At 52.3% G+C, this 24055-nt stretch overlaps 9 protein-coding genes across 9 annotated transcripts; 6 read left to right on the forward strand and 3 right to left on the reverse strand.

The window, feature by feature from the left end:
* Positions 1–144: 144 nt before the first annotated feature.
* On the forward strand, positions 145–3795 carry JCM6883_005681 (uncharacterized protein; the record flags this gene model as incomplete). The annotated part of the gene is made up of 10 exons (XM_076632579.1): positions 145–296; positions 449–643; positions 738–1000; positions 1098–1108; positions 1184–1509; positions 1571–1593; positions 1666–1734; positions 1801–2070; positions 2140–2757; positions 2855–3795. 10 exons carry the CDS (start codon positions 145–147, stop codon positions 3793–3795), a joined length of 2868 nt encoding a protein of 955 aa, XP_076487377.1.
* A 2367-nt stretch (positions 3796–6162) lies between these two features.
* On the forward strand, positions 6163–8409 carry JCM6883_005682 (heat shock factor family protein; the record flags this gene model as incomplete). The annotated part of the gene is made up of 7 exons (XM_076632580.1): positions 6163–6449; positions 6519–6527; positions 6612–6751; positions 6818–6849; positions 6930–7365; positions 7436–7804; positions 7865–8409. The coding sequence occupies 7 exons, from the start codon at positions 6163–6165 to the stop codon at positions 8407–8409; spliced, it is 1818 nt and encodes a 605-aa protein (XP_076487378.1).
* Positions 8410–8640: 231 nt separating this feature from the next.
* JCM6883_005683 (uncharacterized protein) lies at positions 8641–11297 on the reverse strand (the record flags this gene model as incomplete). The annotated part of the gene is made up of 10 exons (XM_076632581.1): positions 8641–8837; positions 8901–9032; positions 9103–9224; positions 9290–9407; positions 9470–9542; positions 9616–9685; positions 9753–9937; positions 9998–10077; positions 10142–10503; positions 10570–11297. 10 exons carry the CDS (start codon positions 11295–11297, stop codon positions 8641–8643), a joined length of 2067 nt encoding a protein of 688 aa, XP_076487379.1.
* A 678-nt stretch (positions 11298–11975) lies between these two features.
* Positions 11976–14719, reverse strand: SKY1 (serine/threonine protein kinase SKY1; the record flags this gene model as incomplete). Its single annotated transcript, XM_076632582.1, has 6 exons — positions 11976–12106; positions 12173–12496; positions 12555–12717; positions 12783–13947; positions 14226–14507; positions 14670–14719. The coding sequence occupies 6 exons, from the start codon at positions 14717–14719 to the stop codon at positions 11976–11978; spliced, it is 2115 nt and encodes a 704-aa protein (XP_076487380.1).
* An 838-nt stretch (positions 14720–15557) lies between these two features.
* On the forward strand, positions 15558–17472 carry JCM6883_005685 (cytochrome b561 domain-containing protein; the record flags this gene model as incomplete). Its single annotated transcript, XM_076632583.1, has 5 exons — positions 15558–15759; positions 15840–15913; positions 15998–16066; positions 16124–16359; positions 16443–17472. The coding sequence occupies 5 exons, from the start codon at positions 15558–15560 to the stop codon at positions 17470–17472; spliced, it is 1611 nt and encodes a 536-aa protein (XP_076487381.1).
* Positions 17473–17743: 271 nt separating this feature from the next.
* Positions 17744–19039, forward strand: JCM6883_005686 (uncharacterized protein; the record flags this gene model as incomplete). The annotated part of the gene is made up of 6 exons (XM_076632584.1): positions 17744–17875; positions 17933–17951; positions 18022–18137; positions 18200–18406; positions 18470–18585; positions 18649–19039. 6 exons carry the CDS (start codon positions 17744–17746, stop codon positions 19037–19039), a joined length of 981 nt encoding a protein of 326 aa, XP_076487382.1.
* A 176-nt stretch (positions 19040–19215) lies between these two features.
* JCM6883_005687 (WD40 repeat domain-containing protein) lies at positions 19216–21481 on the reverse strand (the record flags this gene model as incomplete). The annotated part of the gene is made up of 6 exons (XM_076632585.1): positions 19216–19401; positions 19470–19653; positions 19713–20341; positions 20413–20713; positions 20782–21092; positions 21158–21481. 6 exons carry the CDS (start codon positions 21479–21481, stop codon positions 19216–19218), a joined length of 1935 nt encoding a protein of 644 aa, XP_076487383.1.
* A 104-nt stretch (positions 21482–21585) lies between these two features.
* On the forward strand, positions 21586–21966 carry JCM6883_005688 (uncharacterized protein; the record flags this gene model as incomplete). The annotated part of the gene is made up of 1 exon (XM_076632586.1): positions 21586–21966. The coding sequence occupies one exon, from the start codon at positions 21586–21588 to the stop codon at positions 21964–21966; it is 381 nt and encodes a 126-aa protein (XP_076487384.1).
* An 815-nt stretch (positions 21967–22781) lies between these two features.
* On the forward strand, positions 22782–24005 carry JCM6883_005689 (uncharacterized protein; the record flags this gene model as incomplete). Its single annotated transcript, XM_076632587.1, has 5 exons — positions 22782–23108; positions 23192–23453; positions 23516–23536; positions 23706–23725; positions 23793–24005. 5 exons carry the CDS (start codon positions 22782–22784, stop codon positions 24003–24005), a joined length of 843 nt encoding a protein of 280 aa, XP_076487385.1.
* Between the last annotated feature and the right edge of the window lie 50 nt (positions 24006–24055).

Raw genomic sequence — 24055 nt, forward strand, 5'->3', positions numbered from 1 at the left:
GGCAGCGGAGAATCGCCAAGCTACCAGACCCGCGCAGGATCCTGCTAATTCGATTCCGATTCCAGCCAACTCCCCTCAGCTTTCATTCAACCGTGGACACCTCTTTCGCGACTCTTTCCCTTTCTCTCAATCAAGGCTGGGACGATGACCTCGACTACGGGTCTCGTCACGTTCACTGCAACGGCAGCTGCAGGGACCGTCTTCCAAACTTCGTTACCGACCTCCTCTCACTCTTCTGTGTCTGTATCGATTCTCTCCGGGGGAGGTGTTAATCCAATCGAGTTTCACGCTTCGCAGTGCGTGCCATCCTTCCTTTCTTTCTCGAACCGGCGCGTCGAGGAGAGGTTGACCTCGAATTCTCCCTCTCCCCTCTTCTTCCCCTCCCGACTTCACGCTCCCCTCCTGTGCTGTCGCGATTCAACCTCCCAACGTTTTCCTGTCTATCTAGTGCTATACAACTTTTGGTCGTCCAACTCGTCATCATCATCGCCCTTTCCCGAGGCCTTCACTGGGGTTTCACGAAGATCTGTCCATGGACATCTCAACCGAGGGTCTGTTTCGAAATCCTAGCCGGAATCTTACTGGGGCCTACCGCCTTTGGGCAGATTCCTGGGTTTTCCGAAACAATTTTCCCGACAGAATCGTTAGTTTTTCCTTTTCCCTCTCGCTCTTGTCTCTGCTTTAACGCATCTCCTTCAGATATACAAACTGATTGGTCCCATTCTGAAATACCCTAGCCTACCATTCATGAACCTACTCGCTACGATCGGTTTAGTTCTGTTCCTCTTCGTCATCGGACTCGAGGTCGACTTCACCCTCTTTCGGCGCAACCTCAAACCCTCCTTATCGGTCAGTCTAGCGGGTCTGATCGTCCCGTTCGCGCTCGGATGGGCTGTCTCGATCGGGTTGTATCGTCAATTCGTCGATCCAAGCGTCAAAATTACGACTTTCAGTTGTTTCATCGCCACGTCTTCGTCCATCACTGCTTTCCCCGTTCTTGGTGAGTCGATTTTTGTATGAGCACGGATCGAGGAGGCGGGTCGCATGGGCACATACTGAGTGATAGAAGCTGACGCTTGAAAACTTGTCCACCTCAGGTCGAATTCTCGTGAGCGCATCTTGCGGGTCAATCTCCGACTTTCTTTTGTGACTGACCTTCGCTTTATCCTTGAACTGCTGCTAGGTCGACCTCAAACTCATGTCGGATCCGGTGGGAGTAGTCGTGCTGGCTTCGGGAGTCGCCAACGACGTAATTGGTTGGATGTTACTCGCCCTTTCAGTAGCACTCGCCACTGCTGGCTCGGGAGGAGGTAGCTCAGGAATAGTCGTGTTGTACATCCTACTCACGACCGTAGCATGGATGCTCTTCCTTTTCTTCCTAGTTCGACCTCTCTTGAACCTCGTCGCTCGCAAAACAAATTCGTTCAATAATCCCGACGGACCGTCCCAAACCTACATTCTAGCAGTTCTCATGGCCGTATTGATTTCTGGTTGGTTTATGGCTGCTATGTGAGTTGGTCCTTCAGTCAACTCAGTGGTACTTAGCTGATGAAACGGACCGTGTCCTCAGCGGGATTTCGGAAATTTTCGGAGGTGAGAATGCCCAATTTCTCGCAGTTCTAACTGCCTTTCCGCTTCTTATCGTCTTTATGACATTGGTATTAGGCTTCCTCGTCGGCTTGATCGTTCCCTCCTCCCTCGGACACCACATCGCCGCGAAAATCGAAGATCTCTGTGAGTCGAATTATCCGTTTCAGGCTTGAAAGGGTATGCCACGAAGCTCATTGGAAGGTCTCATAGGTATCTGTATCTTTATACCGCTCTATTTCGCCTACTCCGGCTTGCGAACGAACCTCACTCTCCTCAATTCTGGAATTATCTGGGGTTGGTGCGTTTGTGTGATCGCCGTCGCCTTTTGCGGGAAGTTCTTCGGTTGCTTCTTCGCGGCGAGGTTTACTGGGTTCAATACACGCGAATCGATCAGCGTTGGTTGCCTTATGAGTGCAAAGGGTTTGATCGAGTTGATTATCTTGAATCAGGGTCTTAGTGTCGGTATTATCAACGAAACGGGTACGTTATTCAGTTGCTCTCTACGTCCACGGGACCTTCCGTGTCTCATCCATGTTTTGATCTGCCTAGTTTTCTCAATTTTCGTTCTTGAAGCTTTACTTCTCACTCTCGCCGCCACTCCCGGAACACTGCTCGCCTATCCAGCTCACCTCAGACGCCCTGCCGTTCCAACCTCGTCGCCTCAACACCCCGATTCACTCACGACGAGCGTCACCGGCAGTGACGCTTCCGCGACTTTCGAGAAGGCGCAATCCGACTCAACGAACCCGATGAAACGAATCACAGTCGTTCTCGATAAACTCGAAGGACTCGGCGCTTTGTTCGTCTTTACCAACCTCCTCTCCACGTCTCGGACGACCTCATCGCGAGAGAAGATCTCGATCAATCCTTTACGACTTGTCGAACTTACCGAGCGTTTATCCGGTGTATTACTCGCTTCAGACGCCGCGGCAGAACACCTTCGGGCCGATCCTCTCACTCTGCTGTATCGCACGTTTGCCGAGCTTGCCGGAGGGAAAGGAGGAGGAGGAATTGCGGTGAAGGAAGGAGAGTTCGCGGTCACTCAGAGCGACAACTTTTCCGATACCGTCAAGGACAGGGCTACGAGGGACGACAGCGACTTGATCATAGTCCCGTGGACTCTTGATCAGGGGGGACAAGAGCAAGAATCTGTAGTGGCAAGCTACTGTGAGTATTCTCCCTTTCGCTTGTAACTCATGACAGAATGACAGAGTTGCAGCAGCTAACATCGCACGTTTCTCCCTTGCTTCGTACTCTCTTACAGTACCGAACCCGTTCGCTCATTTGTTCGGTAACTCGAACCCTGCGTCAACCTCTCAGCCAGACTCTTCCCTTTACGCGAGTTTTCTCCGAGACTTGTTCGCTTCGGCTTCTTGCGACGTCGGGCTTTTCTTCGATCGTGGCGTCAACTCGATTCCGACACCGACTTCTGCCTCCTCGGACCCAAGTTGCGAATCCGGCTCTACCAACGTTTTACTCCCTTTCTTCGGAGGATCAGACGATCGAGCCTGCTTGGCCCTGGCAGTGCAACTCGTCAGACGCTCCCCCGGCATCTCGGTCACAGTCCTCGTCATACAACGAGCTCCGGAGGAAACCGAAGAAGACAAGTCGTCGATCGACGATTCGTCTTCCTCGATGCGCAAGACGGAGAGCGATGAAACAAATGCTTCGACGCTCAAGACCGGACCGACTTTGCAACTCACGGTCGCGGGAGGAACCCATCATTCTTCGGCAGGAGGAGAATTTGGAGGAGCTCGAATCGGAGAAACCCTCTACCCGACTCAACATGGACTCGCCTCGGAGACGGAGGACGATCTCCTTCTCGAACAAACTCGCGCGATCCCGTCAACTTCGTTCCTCGGTAAATTGGAAATCGTGTCTATCTCAACCGCATTCCCGCTCAAGACGTTCATCCGGCGAGCCGCTTCCCTTTCGACTTCTTCCCCTTCGTCGCGGTTCGTCTTCCTCGTAGGGCGATCTCGACGCGATGCTTCTTCCCATCGGATCGAATCTCTCGCTTTACTCAAACAGGCGGAGAAAGATGGAACTCTCGGTATCTGTGCTTCTCAAGAAGTCAGACGATGTGTAGGAGAAGCTGCAAGTGCAGCTCTCATCAGTGGAATCGGGGAGAACGTCTGGGTCGTTCAAAGTGGCAAGACAGGAGGAAAGAGGGCCGCGAAAACCTCTAAGACGGGCGGGGTCTAAGTCATACTTACTCTCCGTCTTTCTTCGGATCGTGTCTCCTACTGTCTTCCTGTATGTTGTTCACCAGCTCCCCCCTCTTTGTACATATTTTCGATCTCGTTTTTCGTCTTTACCCCTTCCAGAATAGATTCCCTGCTTCCCGCTGCCTTTATACCCACGCTTATCACTGTGATATATGTATATAGTAGACCCCTCATTCGAGTTCCCGCTGCAAATTACGTGTTTGACGTAGCAGCTCGGTCCATCGCTTGAGGTCTATGACGGCAGCCCTCGGAGCTACTCATAACGAACGTACTGAGCTGACGAGATATCCCGCCAGCGGGGAGCCTCGGGTCCGCCATCGCATGTCGTGGATCAGTCTCTAAGAAGTCAATCCGCGAATGGAAACGCAGACTTTCTGCGCGGCCTTACGATGTTACTGTACTGTTTCGACGAGTTATGGGAAGCCGGCCATCAGCACGAACGTACCAACTGGTGGTGAAGACTGCCGCAGTCCCTCGATGGCGTCAAGTCTAATATTCGAGGTTGGTTCCGCGCAAAAACGAGACGATGCGTTCCCGGACCACCTCTTCCGACTAGAGGAGACACTGCGCTACGTTTATGAGCCCGGTTCAGGATGGCTCATGACTTGCTGAGCTCAAACTTGTAGAGCAGGGTGGTGGAGCAGCACTTGGCAGAAAACAGAGAACAGGCGCACGATTTCTTGCTGGCGAAATCTCGGGAGTCCAGGAGCTTCATTTCCCAAGACGTGTCCGCTGGATACACGGAAGAGAGGAGAGGAAGCAGGGACGATAGTGTGGGTGGACCGACGCTGTGAATCTTCGAAGGCAAATGTTTTGCGTAGGAAGGTTATTCAGGTTTAGGAGTCGCTCGATCTTTGTGAGCACCTCCAATGATCGAACACGCTCAGTACCTTTGCACTCTAATCGCTTATTCCATCCACTACTGAGCAAGGTATGTACTGTCCACAAAGCGAGTCCGATGAATTCGTCGTGGGAGCTCAGAACGAATGCGAGAAAGCTTTCGAGCGCGAACTGGCGGTGACTGTCGGAAGCTCTCCGTTTCGTTTGACGACCTTGAAACCCGGCACTTTGGCTTTTTGGAAGATCGCCTCAATGAGGCAACGCTTTGAGAATTAGGTTTTAAGACCTGAGCGAATTCGGTGAACAAACTTCGAGTCCCTTTCGCGGAAGAGGGAGAGAGACACTCCTGCGACTCGCACGCCTGCGCTCATCGGGTTCTCGAGGAGGCTCTGACCTCATCAACGGGCTCGCGAGCCTTCACCTGGGAGCAGGTTGAGAGAGAACGGTTCGAGCTGTCGGATTCATTGCTGACAGCTGCCAACAACGGGGAAGTTTCGAGAGCGCTAGAGAAGAACACCACGCGCGAAGAATCGCATCTTGAGCTAACCGTACTGTACATTACCGTAGTGTACGCCCCGGGTCGACGATCGAAGAGTTTGCGACCTTTGAAATCGCGAGAAGGGCAAAGCTCAGCTCGTATAGCTGTTCGTATATATTCAACGAGGATACCATTCACCAACTTGAGCCCTAATCAGATGACATGAGCAGCTCCTCGTGCGTAGAAGCCACGACCAAAAGAAGGGAGAAGAAGAGAGAAAGAAGGAAGACAGAGGAGAAAAAATTTGTGCCTGTTGCTTGACTTACTGTACCCTTCGTCAATTGGTCCTTCCCTCCCCTCTTTCCCCTCCCCTTGCCGTCCGACATCTTCAGTTCGAGAGCGTATTTCAGAGCCGAGAGGTCTTCTTTCCTCCCATCTTCCAATCTCCCTCAACCACTTCACACAGCGTTCGTCGACTTTGCAAAGCTCGCCTTCTCTCCTTCTACAAGTTCAGAATTACGTAGCGATCTTGAGTTTCGAAATCTTTTCGGTGAGTTCCTTCAACCTCTCCTCCGTCCCCCTCGGCCTCCCATCGATCTCAGCACCCGCGGTCAAGTCACTGGTCTGCGACGTGAAAGTTTCCTGCGCCAATCTCGCTCGCCCTTCTCTCCTTCTTTCGTTTCCTCGCCTTCCCGTCAAAGTTGAAACCCTCTCCCGACGAGTCGTCTCTTCTCAAGGGTGTTCGCTTCCTCGTTCTCGGCTCCAACATTTCCGGTCTGGCTTCTCCCGATCGACAGTCACTGATCGAAATTCTTCCTTCCTGCGAACGGCTTGCAGTTCAATTTCCCCTCTTATACGTCCCTCGCCTTTGAACCGCGTGCGACCCTCGACATTCTCCGATTACGATAATCTTGAACGTTGATCGACTCACGCAAGGAAGAAGACGATAGAGGAGGCTCATCTTCCCAAGTCGACCGGCAGGCAAGCAGATAGACACCGTTCATGGTGCCTTTCGGGGAGCAAGACATGGGAACTCAACGGGGACGGCGGAGACCTCTCGACGGGGAGGCACGTTCGACCCGAACCACGCCCGAAGACGGACAGGATGGAGAGGGGGACGAAGTCGACGAAGATGAGCCACATGCAGAGGAAGAAGATCAGAGGTCGAACGATGGCTCGAGCGAAGCTGAAGAAGCCGATATGCATCGACAATCGACGTCGGGCACGAGAACGAATTCGACATCTTCGACGGCGAACGACGGGAATGGAGGATTGGCAGTCCCGACTAAAACTCAGGCTGCTTTCGTTGGAAAGTTCGTCCATGTCCTCGTCATTTTACTGCCTGTCCCTCAGAGCTGACGCCGTTGAATTGCTCTTGATAGATTGTGGTCGTAAGCTTTCGTCGCTTGTCACTCCGTTTCGCACCGCGTGTTTTCTCACATCTGAATCCTTTTACCTCGTCTCGCCGCTCTCAGAATGCTGTGCACTCCCGCTTTGAGCCAGCTGATCGCTTGGACAGACGATGGAAGGGCGTTCACCGTTTTTCAACCGACCGAATTTGCACGAACCGTATTACCGCAATTCTTCAAGCATTCGAACTTCGCCTCGTTTATTCGCGAGTTCTATGCCGCCTCTGTGGATCTGTTCCCTCTGAGCTGACTTGCCCCTTTCTTTTAATTAGGCCAACTCAACATGTATGGATTCGGGAAACGTGTGAGTGGTTCTTCCTCTCGATTCGCGTCGCAAAAAGAGGGAATGACGTCGAACTTGTTTCTTCTTGCGACACTTGACAGGTCAACGACGCTTTCGGAGGTCTGGCGTCTCATTGGAACGGCGACGGATCACAGACTCAAGCCTGGGAATTTCAGAATCCCGCTTTTCAACGAGATCGACCTGACCTCCTCGCGAAGATTCGACGGAAATCAGCGAAACCGCCTTCGACCGCCGCTCCAGCTCCTTCGAATCGCAGACGACCTTCGATTGTACGGACAACGTCGGCAAAACCTCGGCGTGATCCGAATGCCTCAGACGGCGCCGAAGACGATGAAGAAGCCGCTCCTCGAATCGGCAAAGGACAACTTCCGATCCCATCTGTCCTCTTTGGCGACGACGGTCTCTTGCCGCCACAGAGTGCGAGACTGGTCGCTGGACTGAACGAGTTCTCGCCACAAGGTACTCCTCCCGACGCCATTCGAACGCAACAGAGACCTCGACCGAGAGAAGAATTTCGTATGACTCCCTCACTCGATGCCTTGGTCTGCCGCATTGATAGACTGATTCACACTTCTTGGCGTGGCAGTTGAGAATCCCGCTATCCGCTCACCAACTTCATTCCCTCAACACCAGCCTCAATATCCCCCTCCTCCTGCCCCAGCGGCAAACTCGTTCTATCACCCTCCTTCGGCTGCTCCTCTTCCCTCTCCGCGATCACGGACATATCCACTCGCACCACCTCCATTCTACGCGAGCGGTCGTCCCGCCACCGCGGCGGAGGAACAATCGACTAGACAGATCGTTGCCCTCGAGGCACAAGTTCGGGGTCTCAGTGAAGCTCTCTTCCACACTCAACAAGACTATTTGGCGAGTAGAGCAGCGTCTTACTCAGTACTCGGAATGTTACTCGGAATCGTTGCAGACCTGGATGTCGGCGAAAAGCGGAAAGAGCAAAGTAGGTCCCGAGTTGAAATCCTCTCTCCTGTGGTACGATTGACGCGATTCCGTGGAACAGTCGAGTCTTGTTCAGTCGCATTATCGAAATTGCATCCCGACGGTCCGGTGCAGGTTCTTGGTCAAGCCGGCTTTCCAATTCAGCTTCCTTCTCTGGACCCGTCTTCAAACTCGACCCATCTGTCCTTCGCGCCTCCTCCGCCGGCTGGTCCAGCTACTCAATCGTATCAACAGTACAATCGAATACCCACTGCTGAATCGTACGCACGCTCCTCTCGACTCGACTCTCTCCCTCCGCCGTCATCTAGCAGTCTCCCTCTCCCATATCGACCCTCGTCAACTCCGCAAAACCTCGGCCGACCAAACTCACCTCCACGTCCCTCGATAGGCGAATCGTCGGGTCCGTCTCAACCGACTCCTTCTGGACTCGCAGCTCAGCCGAGGTTCGGATCGAATTTCGCAAATCCAAATTCAACTTCGAATCGTCCGACTTCGCTTCCTTCCTTGTCCTCTCTCCTCGGAGGTGTTCCCGCGAATGGAGAAAGACGGACATCGGAAACGAATACGAGAGAGTCAGAACCCCCCGAGAAAAAAATGCGTTATTGATCGTTCCCGCTGTCTTCTCTTTATACCAATCTCTTCTCTTTGTTGGAGTTTCGTTTTTCTTTTGAACGTTTTTTACTTCGCAAATCGAGTATCGTTTACCTCAATTAGATCGACGCCAAGAGCGGCGAGCGAATTGCGAGGTGCTGTCGTCGACTTGGAATCGAGAGAATGGACATTCCGAAGTAAAATTATCAAGCGACAGCGTTTTCCGAGAGACTGTGTGTACAAGCTTCATTTTTTCCCCTGAGTACGCTTTCTGCGCGCTTCCCTCAAATCGGCAGCTGCTTTCCTCTTCCTATCTTCTTGATCGACAGCCTGACAGACTGCTTCCAGTCTCCTCTGAGCTTCTCGCGCTCGTTCTTGCTGAGCGTTATCAACCGGTTGTGGAACAGGAGCTCCTCCGAGACGTCCGTAGGCGGGAACGACAGCTATTCAGATCCAGAGTCATGAGCAGGGCAGACCAAGCAGACAAGCGGAAAGTCGGTACTCACGAGGGGGAAGATGAGCGAGACGGGCGGGAGGGGGAGGAGGAGCATCCATCTTGAGACGATTGAGCTCTTCGTCGGATACCGCGGCATTTTCTCGGGCGAGTGCCTCTGCTGCGATGCGAGCGGCTTCAACCTCTACGAGAAGGGAACGGCGGGAAGAGGGTAAATTGCTTGTTTCGTTTCTTTCGAGGTTTGAAAAGCTTACCTTGATGGTTCCGGGAGGACGTGTCGTCCCAGAGAGGACAAGTCGCTCCAGGTTCAGGACCAGTAGGGCAGTTTGATCCTGGATTAGAGAAATGTGCGTATGACTGGATGATTTTCGAACAACTGAACGAGCATTTCGGCAAGAAATGAGACACGAGTGGAAGCAGGATAGACCGAGGTGAACTCACATGTAACACGACAACGTGCGACAGCTGGCACAGACGATCTTGTTGCACGAATCGGCTTCTTTGATATAGGGTTCCGAGCACTGAGGACATCTTCGAATGAGAGCGCGACTCATGGCCTCTACAAAAGCGAGAGCAAAGGATCAGCGTGGGCTCTCGAGAAGAAATGGTGACTAGACTCACCCTCTACCTGATGGACGGCTGAAATCTTTGCGTCGTCGGAAACTTCTGCGCACGTTTTCGGCAAGTGATCTTTCTGTCGACTCGAGCATTCATTTCGAATCAGCTTTACGCAGGGTGGAGACGAAAACCCGCTGTAGCTCGCTCACCTTCTTGCACTGTCGGCAGCTAACGACGCTACATTCGGGTCGCTGACAATGGAACAATCGTTCATGCTCACTGATCGAGAGACGCGGAATTTGATCAGCAAAGCGAGCTTCAAAGTATAGAAAGGAGCTGAACTGACTTCTCAATAATGTAGGCGAACGGGCAAAACGGACATTTCTCGAGACCCTCCAGCATTGCGAGATCAATCTCCTTCTCCTGACGAATCTTGTGAAGAGCTTCTCGAGATTTGCGAGGGAGGAACTTGATGATTTCGGAATCTGGAAAAGTTGCTTGACAGCCAGATGTCGACATGCAAGGGAGGATCTGCAACAGGAGAACGGTCAGTGAATTGCCTTCGATGAGGGAGAGAGGAATTCGATGTACAAATTTTCTCATGCCAATTTGGGATTCTGCATTCATTCGAGAACAGTCTCTGCAGAACTGGCAACCTTCGCTACAGATGACTACTCCCAAGAGAACGTTTGTGGTCAGCGTCACAGTTCTTAACAAGTAGATCAGAAAACGCACTGATTTGCGAGAATGCGGTTTCCGTGAAGCAACAACCACACTCAAAGAACGATCCCGAGGAGATTTCGTCTTCGAGTTGCTGCTCGATCCGTCTAGCACGAAGCTCGGCATTTTGAAAGATGTTCGAGTTTTCCGTGATCCAATTCTTTTCGTCTTCGAGGTCTTCGTTGACCTTTCCTTTCCCCTTTGAAGTTTGAGGTCGTGCAATCGCCATGAGTTTGAATCCACGCTCTGCTTCAGTTTGTTCGAGAGCTTTCTGAGCTTTGAAATAGGTCGGAGCGTAGAAATTGAAATTTTCCGAGAAGAAGCGTTTGATGTTTGATTGTTGGATCACGGGAAAATCGAGATAGAGTTGACCGAGACTGCAGTCGAAGCGATTTTGGTCAAATAGGAGACTCGCTGCAAAGAAGTGTAAAATTGGAACTCACGCTGCTGCTTCATACTCTCGCCCAAGCGCTTTGCGGTTCTTGACGTCCAACAAGGCCTTTCCCTTCTCGCGAACAGCGTCGTCCAAGGTGTCTTCGTCCTCGATTTCCTCTGTGTTTTCACTCGTTTCAGGCGAGGAAGGTTTCTTCTCGTTTTCTCGTTTGGGATATGTCGGGTCACTCAAGAGCGACTCGACAACCAATTCGACATTGCCCGAACTGCGACGGAGTAGGTCTCGAACATGGGTTGGAACGACGTCGGGAATGATGGCGCAAACAGTCGAGACTTGATCGTCTAGAGGGTCGACTTCGAGTTGTGCCGCTTTCGACGATCCTCCGACGAACGCAAGACCGGCGCCGACATTTCTTGCGACAGCTCCTCCTCCTCCTCCTCCTCCTCCTCCTCCTCCTCCACCGTAGCCATGACTACCTCCGACTCCCTTGACATCGTCGTCGAGGAGTCCGCGATTTGTTGAAGCTTGCGGTGTCGGTTTCGCTGGAGAATCGAGGATCACGAGTTCCCCATTCGAGTAATAGTACCAATCCTGTTTCTCCTCTCCTCGAGATCCATTCGGACTCGGAAGAGCCTCTTCTTTCTTCTCCTTTCCTTTCCCTTTCCCTTTCTCGTTCAACCTGATTCGCTTGGGTGGTGCTTTGTGTGCGCTGTAGTATGCTTCTTCTTCGTCGTCCGAGCTTTCGATAACGTGCTTGAGTCGAGGAGGTGTTTGCATTGTTGAATCACCGATTCGTCCCGAGCCGTTCGAGTAACGAGAGTAGTTCGAGAGAGCTGGCAGAGAGGCAGAGGCAGAGGCAGAGAGCAAAGCTCTGACCAGGCCCTCGGAGTTTGCGAGCGATTGGACCGCGGTGAAAGAAAGAGAAAGTGAGGGTTCGCTCTTTCGCGCGCGTTCGAATTTCTCCATTTGTCGAAGGCGCAAGTCATGACAAGGAAGACGGCCCTAGGCGACCAGTAGAAGCTACATCTGAATAGAACGCGGCGGAAAAAGAACTCTCGAATTTCGTTTGTAGAAACCACTGGCAAGCGTTCATTCGTTTAGTCATTGGGAAACGGTTCAGGCTCAGTGTCAAAGGGATATACACACAGAGAGAAAGACAAGGAGGAGGAAGGGGAAAGAATTGTCGAAGAGACGTTCAGCAAAGCGAAGGGGAGAAAACGATAGAAAAAACGAGCGGATAGAAAGCAACGAGCGGAGAGTAAGCAGTGGGGTATAGTACGACAGTGGTACAGCAGTGGTTCAGGAAGACGATATGTTGTACGATCGGGAATGGGAATCGAGGGGATCAACTGGAGAGAGAGGGGGGGAGAAGAGAGATTGGCGAGACGGTCGTCGGTTTTCTTCTCAACCCGCGAGAGGACGACGATGCCGGGAGTGTACATTCAACAGCACAGTTCAGGAGACGGCTTGAACTTGAGCGCTGAGAGCAGAAGAAGCGGGAGGCGGTGGAGGATCAGTGTGGTGAACGTTGAGAGTTGCGTCGATCGGTCTCAGAGCGTGCACGAGTTGAGGGTCTACGATTGATGCTGATCTCGCGAAGAAGCGAGTGTCAGTCGATTTGTGCAGACGATCAGCGACAATTCGAGACGCACCATTCGTAACCGCAGGACTCTCGACGTTCATCCCTTTGATCGACCTCGCAACCCGTTTCCCTTCTTCCACTTTTCTTTTCCTTTCCTCTTCCGCCTCTCCGGTTTGTAACAAGTGAGCTTCGATCTCGCCTTGAACGACGACTCCTCGAAGCCATTCGTGATCTAACATGTCTCGCGCCGTTGCACGCTTGTCCGGATTGAGGTGAAGCATCGGTTGGAGGAACGATTCGAGGTGTTTCGCTTCAGATTCGGGAATGAGGTACTTGTCCATCAAGACCGAATGAAGTGGCCAGAATTTGAGCTTGTGGATATGTTTCAGTTCACCTAGACGAAGTGAATCGGTTAGCTTTGTCCGTTACGAGATAGGAAAGCGGATTCTCACCTTTGCGGGTGAAAATATCTGCACTGAACTTCCCGCTGAGAGCGATACTTCGAGGGAATGGGCCGAGCAACTCGATGACTTGGGCGATGTGATCGTCGTCTTTGTTGTACCGAGTTCCCGGATGAGGATCGAATAGGTAATCTCCCGTCAATAATTCGAAAAACTGTTTTGATTCGCGGATCTCGTGTCAGCTCCAGTAGATCGAAATCCAATTCTCGAGCGACTAACCATCGCGCTCGCTGACCAGATATCGACGCTCGTACCCCATTTCGCTCCTAGGATCGCTTCTGGACTCCTGTACTGCCTCGTTTGGATATCGTTTGTGAAATGAAGATCCGTCCAACTCGCGTTTCCGAGATCTGCAATCTTGACCGTGATTCGCTCCAACGTCGAAGGGTCGTAAGGGGCTGGAGGAGGAAGAGTTGTCGGGTCTCCTGCGACGGGAGCAGGTTGAAGGGGATTCGGGGGAAGGAATGGCGGAGGAGAAGGGATCGAACCGTCTGCGTTCGCAGATCGCATGGTTACATCGGAATCGTTGACTTCGAGGGGAACAGCAGAAGGAGGAGTTGGAACAGGAGAAGGGAAGTAGGAGGAAGAGGAAGAAGCAGCGGCGGCAGCTTGTTGCGAGAGCAGAGAGGGACCTTTGTTTGTCGGCGCAGAAGGGGACGTCTTCTTCGATCCGATGTCGGCCAATTGAACTCCTTCCATCTTTTTACCGACTTCGTCTGTCGAGGGAGCGACACCTTCACCACCGTCACTCTTTTTCAAACTTCCTCCGACTGATGAGGGTCCTCCTCCCGAATCCGAGATTTTGCTCATCTGGAAAGCGAGTTTCTCGATTACGGGACTCGTACCGTAACTGCTACTCGGGCTCGGAAGAGGTTGAGATCCAGTAATGAAAATCGTTTCGGTTCGCGGAGTTTGAGCTCCTCCTCGTGGCTGCGAAGGGGGTACTCCGATCATCTTTGTCGGTACGGCTGCTGGGGAGGTTTCGAGTTCGGCACGAACGACCGCTTCGACGTCGTCGATACAGATGAGGACGTTTTCTGGTTTCAGGTCGGTGTGAATGATTCCGCATTCTCGATGGATGTAGTCGAGACCGAGAAGGACCTGCTTCGCGATCTGTTTGCAGATATGGTCGGGAACTCCTCGATGATGGTATCGTTTGATGAGTCCGAGTAGATTTTCACCGAGAACTTCGAAAACCATGCAAACGTGATTCCCGTTTGGTCCTCGATGGGTGAAATGATCGAGTAAGGATACGACGTGCCGCCGACCAGGGTGGGAAGGGTTCGATTCGACTACTCGCTGAAGAAGTTTGATTTCGTCGAGAGCGGTTTCCGTGTAATGAGTTGCCGATTTGACCACTTTGAGAGCGACATGTTTGTTGACGCTGTTCAGCAGCAGCAACGTCAGCTTGGAACCGGTTCTCGTGTGCCCGAATCGAATCGAAGAGGGCTAGCTCGACGCCTCGTCCACTCCCGTAAGAGGTCACGGCTTGTAGATGTGACGAGTTCTGAAACTCACGTTTTGTCTCGTGCGAGCCTACGTAAACATTCAATGGGTAGGAAGAGGTCAGCGAGAGGAGAATGGAGGAGAAGAAGAACGAAAGTCGTTCTAAAAAGAAGAGACAGAACGAGATAGCGGGCGAAAGGGAAAGGCTCAACTCACCATACGGTAGAGAAGTGACCCCAACCAAGTTTACGCACTATCACGTATCTGCCATTCGGACCGTAGACGTCTCCGATTCGAACTGGGTGATATCCTCCCGCCTCGTAATCACTCAGTTTCTCCTCCTCGTCCGTGAACACGCTCTCAAAGCTGATACTAGTCGCAGAGGCTGACGTCGCACCTTGATGAGGCGTGTTGAGCGAGGCGGCATGACCGCCTGTATGCGGGTGTTGGTCCGACGGATGTTGATGAACGTTCGAGATTGGTACCGGGATCGCAGTTCTATCCATCAGAGTGGGTTAGTTACAGTTCAAAGCCTCTGCTGGTCGAGACCCGCGCGAAGTTTGAAGCGGGATAACGCGCGAGAGTGATCTAGAGATAAGGAAAGCTTCGAAGGGGGAAGAGGGAAACGCAGGGTGGAGCACAAAGTGGAACGAGACGTACGAAGTTGAAGGTGCGGGTTGATTAGATTGGCCCGCCGATGTAAACACCATGGCTGTCGGGGGATTCGGATAAGGGCGAAATGGGAGAGAGCAGGAAAGCCAATCTCTCTCCGAATGATTCGCCGAGTCTCACAATTATTTCATGTTATTCCTTTCGCAAGGACAACTGCAACGCTACAGTAACATGCTGGCACCGAATCACAGTAGCCCGTGAGCTAAAACCCCTCGATTTTCTCTTGGTTTTTCGAGTTTGGGTTTGCAAGCTCGCGCGTAAGTCCTTTCTCGCTTTGGGGAGTGCTCTGACTCTTCTGCTGAGCGTCAGTGTACACCTTGTATAAAAAGGAGAACAAGGCCTACCACGCGTGAAAATTCTTTTCCTCCTCTCGATTCGATTCTCCGACCTCGCCGCCTCAGCTACTTCAGCTGCGACACCAGTACTTGTGCCGCCCCTTCCCTTGAGCCTCCGCTGCTGCCAATGCACACTTCAGACGCCTGTACATCTTCCAAACCATCACCAGGCCTTCAAGTTGCGGCGCAAACCGATCCCCCTTTCTGCTCCAGCTGCTCATTCGATTCCACCAGTTGGGAGGCTCTGTATCGACTGCTCGGGTTCCTTAAAGGAGAAGACTCAACTTGATGTCGATGGGAGGGATCAGGCGAGGTGATGACGCGCTGAGGCTGGTTCTGAGGTAGGCGTTGACACAACGAGGATTCTCTCGATAGCGGCACCGGCAACTCCGGTTGAGAGGGAAGGAGAAGGACCGAGCGGGACGAACTGAGCGGGAGGATCGATTGAGGAAAGGATCAGTGCGCATATTCGTTCGTGCTCTTCTACGTCTTCTCTCTACAAACCATCGCCCAACTATCGCCCAGCTATCGTCGCAACCTTATGGCAGTCTTCCACTACCACCCACATCTCGCCCTTGCTCTCACGTTCGCGATTTCCGCGTGCACAGCTCTCCCAACTGTTCGACCTCGTAGCGATTCCCTTCCTCAAGACGACCTCGATGCGGATCTGAAACGTCAGAATGCTATCCTCGTAGTACATGCGGTCTGCGGAGCTCTCGCGTTTCAGGTATTCGCTCCAATAGGTGAGGGTTCTACTCTCGCTCCATTCACAACTTCTCCCTCCGACTCGCTCGCTCACATGCTCTCTTGTCGTTCTTATCAGCTGTCGTAATCGCCTCGATCGGGAGGAGCTGGGGCGAGATATGGTTCAAACTTCATTACCGCTTGCAACTTTTCGTCACTTTCCCGTTGGCGGCAAGTCTTTAGTCTTTTCTTCAAAGCTCCTCGGCAGCCGGCTGACTACGACTATCTGGGTCACAGGTATTCGCGATTGGACTCGGTGCTAGTGCAACGACTTACGATACCAAAAACCTAATGGATAAGCACAAGGTGAGTCATGGCACCGTTTCAACTGTTCCTTTTTCGAGCTAAAACCTGCTCTCTCAGGTTCTCGGATTCGTGCTCATTGGAATCACGATACTACAAGTAATCGTGGGAGCCTGGGCCCACTTGGCGCAGAAGATCAAACGGGAGAAAGCGAAAGGAGACGAAACCCTCGTGAACAAACGAAGAACTGCGAATTGGGTTCACATTGTTCTGGGGCTCGGGATCCTCTCGGCTGGAGGACTTCAAGTGACTTGGGGTCTCGCTGAATGGGACCGATTAGTCGGAACGGTTCCAAGGTGGATCACCGTCGTGCATTTTGTGTAGGAGCCTGATCTCACATTCGTTCTCCTCCCGACCGCGACTGACGATCCCTTCACAGTCTTGCGAGTATTCCGATATTTATCGTCACTCCCTTCGTCCTTATTCGCGGAGCGTTGCGAATGCGCAGAGGTCAAACTTTCGCTCAAGCGTTCTTCGATCGCCCTCCAACTCCGACGACGCAATACGTCCCTCCTCGGAAACTCTTCCTCGGCAGTTCGAGCTACCGCACTCTCGCACAGAATGAAGACAAGGACGAAGAGCACGAAAGCTTGGTCGCGCGTGAGATCGGATGGGTTGGACCGACGACGCGAGAGGAATACGAAACGTCGCTTCGAAGTCGCGACAGCACGACGCACACCTTTACCTCTGATGGGTGTCTTTTCGACGCCGTTTCGGAGGACCAAGCTTCGATCTCTCAACCTCCGACCGTCGTTCCCTCTCCGTCAATCTATCCTCCATCGCCTTCAGTCGGCACGCCGTACATTCGCCCCGAAATCCCCACGTCGTCCATGTCGCCCCTGAGCTTACCCATCTTGACGCCTCCCCCTCCCCCTTCTACTGCTGCCGTTTCCCCTCGACTTGCCTTCATGCCCTTCTCAGGTTCAACTGCCGTCCATGACCGAACCTCGACTCACGAAGCAGTATCTTCCCCCTTGACACCTCAATCCTCCGCTCCTCCTTCGATCAGGTCCGATATCGCCAACATTCACGAGGTTGTCGTCGTTCCGACCCCTTCACCCGCAAGTACTTTGGAATCGCCTCGGCCTGTCAGCGTATCGACAAGCGCTGCTGCGATCTGTGACGGCGACGTTCATACTCTCGAACCTTCTCGACCGCCAATTGCGAGGCATTCTTCGATGACCGGTGTTATCGTTTCCAAAGACTCCGCGACGGATCCTTCGTTGGAAGCTACGGTAGAGGTGGAAGAGGAGGAGGAAGAGGACGACACGGGAGACGCGGAATCGACGAGGTTGATGGATGAGCTCGAGCGAGAGTTGAGCGTCGTCTCGAGCAACGTAGTCGCCGAATTCCGGATCGATTCAATGAAGAAGGAAACATCGACAGCGAGGCTCAAGGAGGAGATTTGAGCCGAACAAAGTCAGGAGAATGGTTTGGATCGTCGAAGAAAGGTGAAGTTTCGTGAAGTGCAACCCAGCCGTACCTCTTCTTTTGAGTTCTGTATACATACGTGGATCCTCTCGGAAGTCGGCAGAGCATGAAGCGGAGGATCTGCGCTTCCGCCCAGTCAGTCAGTTTCGAAATCCGTCTGTGTTTCTCGTTCATAGTTTCATCTCTTCTCCTCCGTCAACACCTCTCTCTCGAACACTCCAAACGCTCGAACGATCGGTCTCGGAGAGCATGAGCGATGACTTTTCCCAGCTTTGGCGGCGACAGAATTCGACTACACTGGACGAACCAGATCTCTCTCTCGGCCCTTCGCCAGACGACATAGCTTCGCAGGCTCGTTATGCTCGACTAATTGCCTTGCATGTAAGTCCCTACATCGCGACCTGGCTCAGCTTTCGCTGACTTTGGAGAACGTCGCAGGGTTTGGTGGGCTTCTTCGGTTAGTACACATTTTTCTTCTTTTTCTTCGTTACATTGTTCTTGATGCACAGGGCTTGATTCGAGCGTAGGTTTAGCGGTGATTTGTCCGCTAGCGATTTGTATCGTCAGTATTGGCAAAGCACATGGACCAAAAGCTGCTATGCTGCACAAGAAACTGCAGGTCTACATCGTCGTCCCGTCTTTAGTGAGTGCGAAGTTTCACTCTGTTTCTGTCCCTTTCACACTTACTGATTCGTTCGCCAACAGATCGTATGCGTCACACTCGGCTACGCAGCTGGAATCGTATCGCCGAAGGAGACACCTCTCGATTCCCATAAAGTGTTTGGACTCGTGATGATTGCATCGATCGCTATAGCTCTCGCGACGGGTTCCTACGCCCACGACAAGTACTTCTCGCCAAAGGCGGAGAAACCTCGAAAGAAAGCGCGGCCTATGTCGATTTTTTTGCATACGGTGAGGCAATCCCCGTCATCTCGCTCGGCTCGAGCTGATTCGTTTTTGCAAAATCTCTCTCAGCAAGCAGGACTGGGGTTCCTAATCTCTCCGGCGACTCAAGTCTTGTCGGGATTGGCAGAATGGCAGACACACGTTGGTTCACCGCTCCCGTGGTTTGTCCCGATCGTCGCGTGGTCGTGAGTTATTTTCGACTCTTTCACCCGCTTCGAACATAGACGACTGACGATAGGACACTACAGAACGCTCGCATTCTTCCCTTCACTTCTACTCCTTCATTGGCTCGTTCGCGGAATCTACCGCATGTCGAGTCAGGGTAAATCGTTCAGACTCGCCTTTTTCCCTCCTTCGACTCCTCGCGAAGCGGTCGAAGATCCAGAATCCCGATCTCTGAGGGACAACTGTTTCGACGTCGATGTCGAGGAACACAAAGGAGAACGACCGCGGTTGAAAGCGATCCCAACTCTCGATTTCCATTATCGCCGCGGTACTCAAGATCGAACTCCTGGATCACCTCGTTCAGTCTCGAGTCCCGCCGCTGCTTCCTTCAGTTCCAGTTCAGACTCTCGTGGAACAGGTCGTTCTCCTCCTCCGCCGTTTTCACCGCCTAGAGGGCGCATGTCTCCAGTTTAATCTATTTTCGCCCCCTTCCTTTGTCTATAGTAGCATTCGTTTCGTTCTCTTTCTTGCTTGTCAAGTCGCACTTTTCCTCTCGTTCTCGCATTATTTCCTTTCGTTTCTTGTTCGTTCCTTTGCTCTCCATCGTTGTTGCATCCCATTCTACCTCAGAATCTCTGTGCAACTCCCGATCACCGTCTCGACCGAACCTTTGATCCCCTAGCAAACTGCTTGACTTCGTACAAGAGAACCTTTCCTCGTTGATTGCCGACCGCAAGCCACTCGCTTCGTTTCGAGAAATCGATACAAGTAACGTGGTGAAGCGGAGTTTGTTGCGTTGGCCAATTCGAGAAGACTGAGCACGTCGGAAGGTGAACCTGTGAGACCGCGACGACCGATTGTCAGAAGAGAAACGACCGCAAGGAAGCATGGACCTCAAACTCACGAGCTTGAGCTGATCTTTGTTGGTCTTGCTGGCGAGCGCGAGAAGTTGAGCGTCGTGATTGAATCGCATCGTCGTAACCGATGTCGTCAAGTTTCCGACTGCTTTCCTCGCTTTACGTTCAGCTCCTTGCGAATAGGTTCCGTTCGAACTCGAGTCGTAGAGATTGACGATACCGGTCGAAGATCTATTAACAGGGTCAGCATGATGCTAATAGAGCGAAGAATAGTGATATCGAAGGCTCACCCGATTGCGGTCCATTCACCATTTCGACTCGTTTCAAGTCCGTTGCCTCCGAATCCTCCATCATCTCTCCACCTATCAACGCATTTCCGCGTTCCTACGTCCCAGACGTACACTTCCGAGTTCTCGCCGAGTGTCAACAACTCTTTCCCTTCGCGCTGCCAAGCGATTCCCTTGACAGCGTCATTCATTTTCACTTCTCCGATGACTTGACCCCCTCTCGAAACACCTGAAGCGGACCAGTCAACGAGATGAACGTATCCTCTCCTGCCTCCTACTGCAAGCATTTCTCCTGCCCCGGGAGAGAAGCGGAATTGTTCCATTCCTCCAGCTCCGCCAGTCGAAGATTTATCGGACCCTCCGATGCCCGCGTTGAGGAGACCTCGCGGGGACCGCAGAGTTTGACCAGTTTGCAAGTCGTAAGATAGGAAGAAAGGTCGGTTTCCGGTGAGGAGAATCGAAGAACCAGAAGGATGGAAAGCGGCTGAGGAGATGGGGAGTTCGGGAAGGTGAAGTGACTGGAGTAGAGGGTTATCGGTGCCGTCAATCTGGAACAGTCGGAGCCGTCGATCCGAAGTGGTCGAGAATAGAACTTGAGCTCGAGGGTGGAAACCGATTTCAACAATCGGAGCCTGTTGAACAAAAACGCAGAACGAGCTGTGAGCAATGCCCCTCGGTAGAGACAGAACGAGGAAAGGCTGACAGATTTCGGGTCATGCTGGTTCGCATCTCTGACCCTGTCAATGTCGATCTCCCCAGGTTCCAATCGTCCACCTTTGATTCGTTTCCCTTGACCTCCAATCGTCGCTTTTCGGAATAAATCATCCGCCTCGTCTTTCTCGTCTGCACTGTCACGGTCTTCCGAGTTCGTGTCGGCATCTGAAACGTCAGAGTCAACCAAAAGCGCTGCGTTGCCGCCGCGTTGAACTTGTCCAGCTCGTTTTCGCAAAATCTTGCGACGAGCGTCGAGAGCCCATTGAGGTGTAGGATGAAGTTTCTCGAACCTTGTGTGAAAAGCGAGTAGGTGAATACAATGGATCTGGAGAGTAAGGTCGGCTTCGAGCTAACTCACTGTCTTCGCAACCTATTCTCATACTCGAGTCCACTGACAACATCCTCTGCGGCCGCATCCCTAAGTTTTCGTAGTCGTTTCTGACCCTGGAGACTGATCTGTAATTCTTCGTCGGCAGGATCGTACCAAGCAGCTTGTCGAATGTTGCGAGATTTGAGAACTGATTTTTGCAGAGCGTCTGAATCGCTTTCTTCTGATTCCGAATCCGAATCTTCATCACTCTCGTCGCCTCCGATGAGAGATACTTCATCTGGACTTGGCGATAACTCCTTCGAACCTTCAACTGGTAGTGGAGCGTCGAAGAAGAAGAGCTACGAGTGTGAAATTCCACAACGTCAGCTCAATCGCGTTCGCCAGGAGGGCAAGGACTACGTACGTTATCATCCTTGAGTCTCTCTAGCCCAGTTTCCTCTAGCTCCGCGTCTTCCTCTCCCTCAGAAAACTCTTCCCTCATCTTTCCCTTGCCTTTGCCCAAATCTTCTTCTGCGAGATCCCACAAGGTCTCTGTACCTTCAGTTCTGTGACCAAACACTGCTTCTTCTAATTCGAGCTCTTCCTCATTCTTCTGTTGAGCTAAAGAACGAGTTGAAGTTGAACCCAAAATTACGGGCTCTGGAGTCTCGCCTGCGTTCTTGCGAGCTTTTTTGTTCTTGCGTGTGCGTTTCGTAGGTTGCTCCGATGGTCGCTTGATCGACGACATTATCGGCAGATGAGGAGCGGGAACAGAAAGTCAGAAGGAAGATTCGAAGATTTTTGATCATGATCTTCAACTTCACACAAGGTCATCATCCGCCTGGAGCCAGCATGAAAGGAGCAACAGCATACGAAATACCCCCGATCCCTGCCCCCAACTCACTCAAGCCTGCTCCAGCTTCGACTCGTTCCATCGATTTCATCACTTCACTTCTCGGCAGCACAATTAGACTCGCCGTGCCCTCTACTTCGCGCCAGTTCATCGGGATCTTTGTCTGTATCGATCCGCAAGGGAACCTCGTATTGGATCAGGCGCGAGAATGGAAACTTGACGGGAATCAAGAAGGAAATAGATCATCTCTGAGCGAGGGAAGGGACGTAGGACTGATCCTGATCAAGAGAGGGATATGGGGGAAGATGGAAAGGCTGAGAACCGAGGATGAAAAGCTCAGAGACGAGGCAAATCAAACTGGTTCTTGCAATCCTTCGTAGAACTTCGCTCCGTGAGTATGTTCCACTGCGCAAGCCTCGTCAGGTCCACTTTGAGCTGATGAGACTGTGGTACTGTCAACAGAGACTCTTGCGCGGGCGAGACATCTTGTCCATCGCCTCAAGTAGTCTAACGATTTCGGCTCAAGTCATGAATCGCTCGTTCAAGCTCGCACCCGACTCCGTCTGGCAAGATATCTCGGTCCTCAATCCCGCTCTCGTCCGCTCGCCTTCGCCAACCTATCTAGACACCCTTTCGGCACCAGCGTGTTCCGCCAAGAGGATCGGGATGTAGTTTACGAAAATCGAAGAGAAGCGTCCCTAGTCTCGAAGCTCGTCTATGACAGGGTAGGGACATAATTTGTGAGATTCAAGGCGTCTGAGAAGGTTGGCAATTGGTTGCTTAGGAGTGATGAGCTTTCGCGATGGCGCACGGGAAGAAGGTGAACTTTTAGGCGAGACGGGTACGAAGTTAGATTTCCTTTATCGTGTTTTCGTTGTTCTGTCGCGCATCATAGTGACTTGAGGGAAAGACGGTCTCGAACGCACTCTGTCGAGCGAAGCTGGTGTGCAATAGCGCCGATTAAAAATCTCCACTTTTCGTGCTCCGACACAAGACCTAGTCCATACTGACTGTACTATAAGCAATGCCAGATATTGGCCAGACAGCTGAGGAAGAGTCTCCCTTACTGCCGAGCTGCCGCACTGTTCGCGCAACTTTCAAAGCCTCTCTTGCTCTTCAACCCTCACCTCGTGCGGCCCCGCCGCAGCTGTACCGCTGTCATACCAGCTCTGTATCTGAGCTCTTCAACCTCTCAATGTCGCTCGATCCGGCAGGTTCTCCCCAATCTTCATTCAACTTGTCCGATTCTTCGGCTCCTACCATTACGTTGGACTCGCGCGATAAACCAAAGACGTCCACTACCAGTACACGGCATCGACCAGCTAGATTTCCCTTCACTTCGTTACGGATTCAACTCGCTCTCAAAAGCCCGGCTCGACCCGTGACAAAGACCTCTGCTTCAATCGGACACCAAGCAAGGGTATGTTGCGTAGTCATGACGGGTAGTGTACCGATCAGTCATGGGGAAGGAAAGAAGCAAACGAAAGCAGTAAAAAAGTTGAAATCGGATTTGCTCAAACCTGTAAGCAATCTTTCGAGTGCAATGAAGCTCAATGAGGGTCCCAGCACGCGCGCTGACATGCGTGTACTCGCCGAGTGACACAGGCTAAAGCCAGGACTATCGTTGCTGATTTGAAGAAGATCGAGGTATCCGACTCTGCTTCGGATCACGCTCAGCAACCTCTCTCCGCTGCCACATTCTCGTCCACGTCGATCCCGACGAGTGCAGGAGGTTTTGCCGGCCTGGCGAGCGCAAAGAGCGGAGCCTTCGAAGCTCTCGCAGACTCGAGTGGGGTTATCGTCAGAGCTCTCAAGGGTCAAGGAGGCGAGGTTGTCGCACCCGCTGAATCCGTTGGACTGTTCCTCTGTGAGTCGACGAAACAATGATGTCCTCAGTGCTCCACGCTGATTGGTTCCTCTCTCGCTCAGACTGGTGGGGATACGAGATCAGTCTTCCTCCGGCAATGCTCGCAAAGCTTTCTTCGATTCGCTCCATACAACAACCTCTCTTCGTCTACCTTCAAGCTTTCGTTGCTGCTGGAGGCGAGTTCTAACCTTCCCAGAATCGCATCGTCGAAGACTCAGATACTGATACTTTTGCGCTTTGTTTCGCAACCAGCTCCCGAGATTGCGCCGTTCGTGAGTCTTTCGTTCCTGAGGTGCCGCATGAAGCTCTTCAGCTAGACTGACTCTTGCGTCTCTACAGATTCGATACATCTCCAACTTTGTCGACATGGAGTACGCCGCGATTCAATCGCAGAACAAAGGCGGCAAAGGCGTCGTCCTTGCTGCGACATGGCTCTTACCGGTCGCCCTAGTACCCCGACCTTGGGATCTTCCTCTGTCTCGCACCAGTAACGCCGATACGAGCTCGACCGAAGGAGGTCTAAAAGGTCAACCTGTGTTGCTTTCCGTTTAGAGCCTCGCGCTTGAAAGATTGGATGTTCGTTTTTCCTGTGTCCCTATTGT

This window comes from Sporobolomyces salmoneus, assembly GCF_050403485.1.
Source record: "Sporobolomyces salmoneus JCM6883 DNA, S_salmoneus_JCM6883_v1_ctg28, whole genome shotgun sequence".
In the NCBI taxonomy this organism is placed as follows: domain Eukaryota; kingdom Fungi; phylum Basidiomycota; class Microbotryomycetes; order Sporidiobolales; family Sporidiobolaceae; genus Sporobolomyces; species Sporobolomyces salmoneus.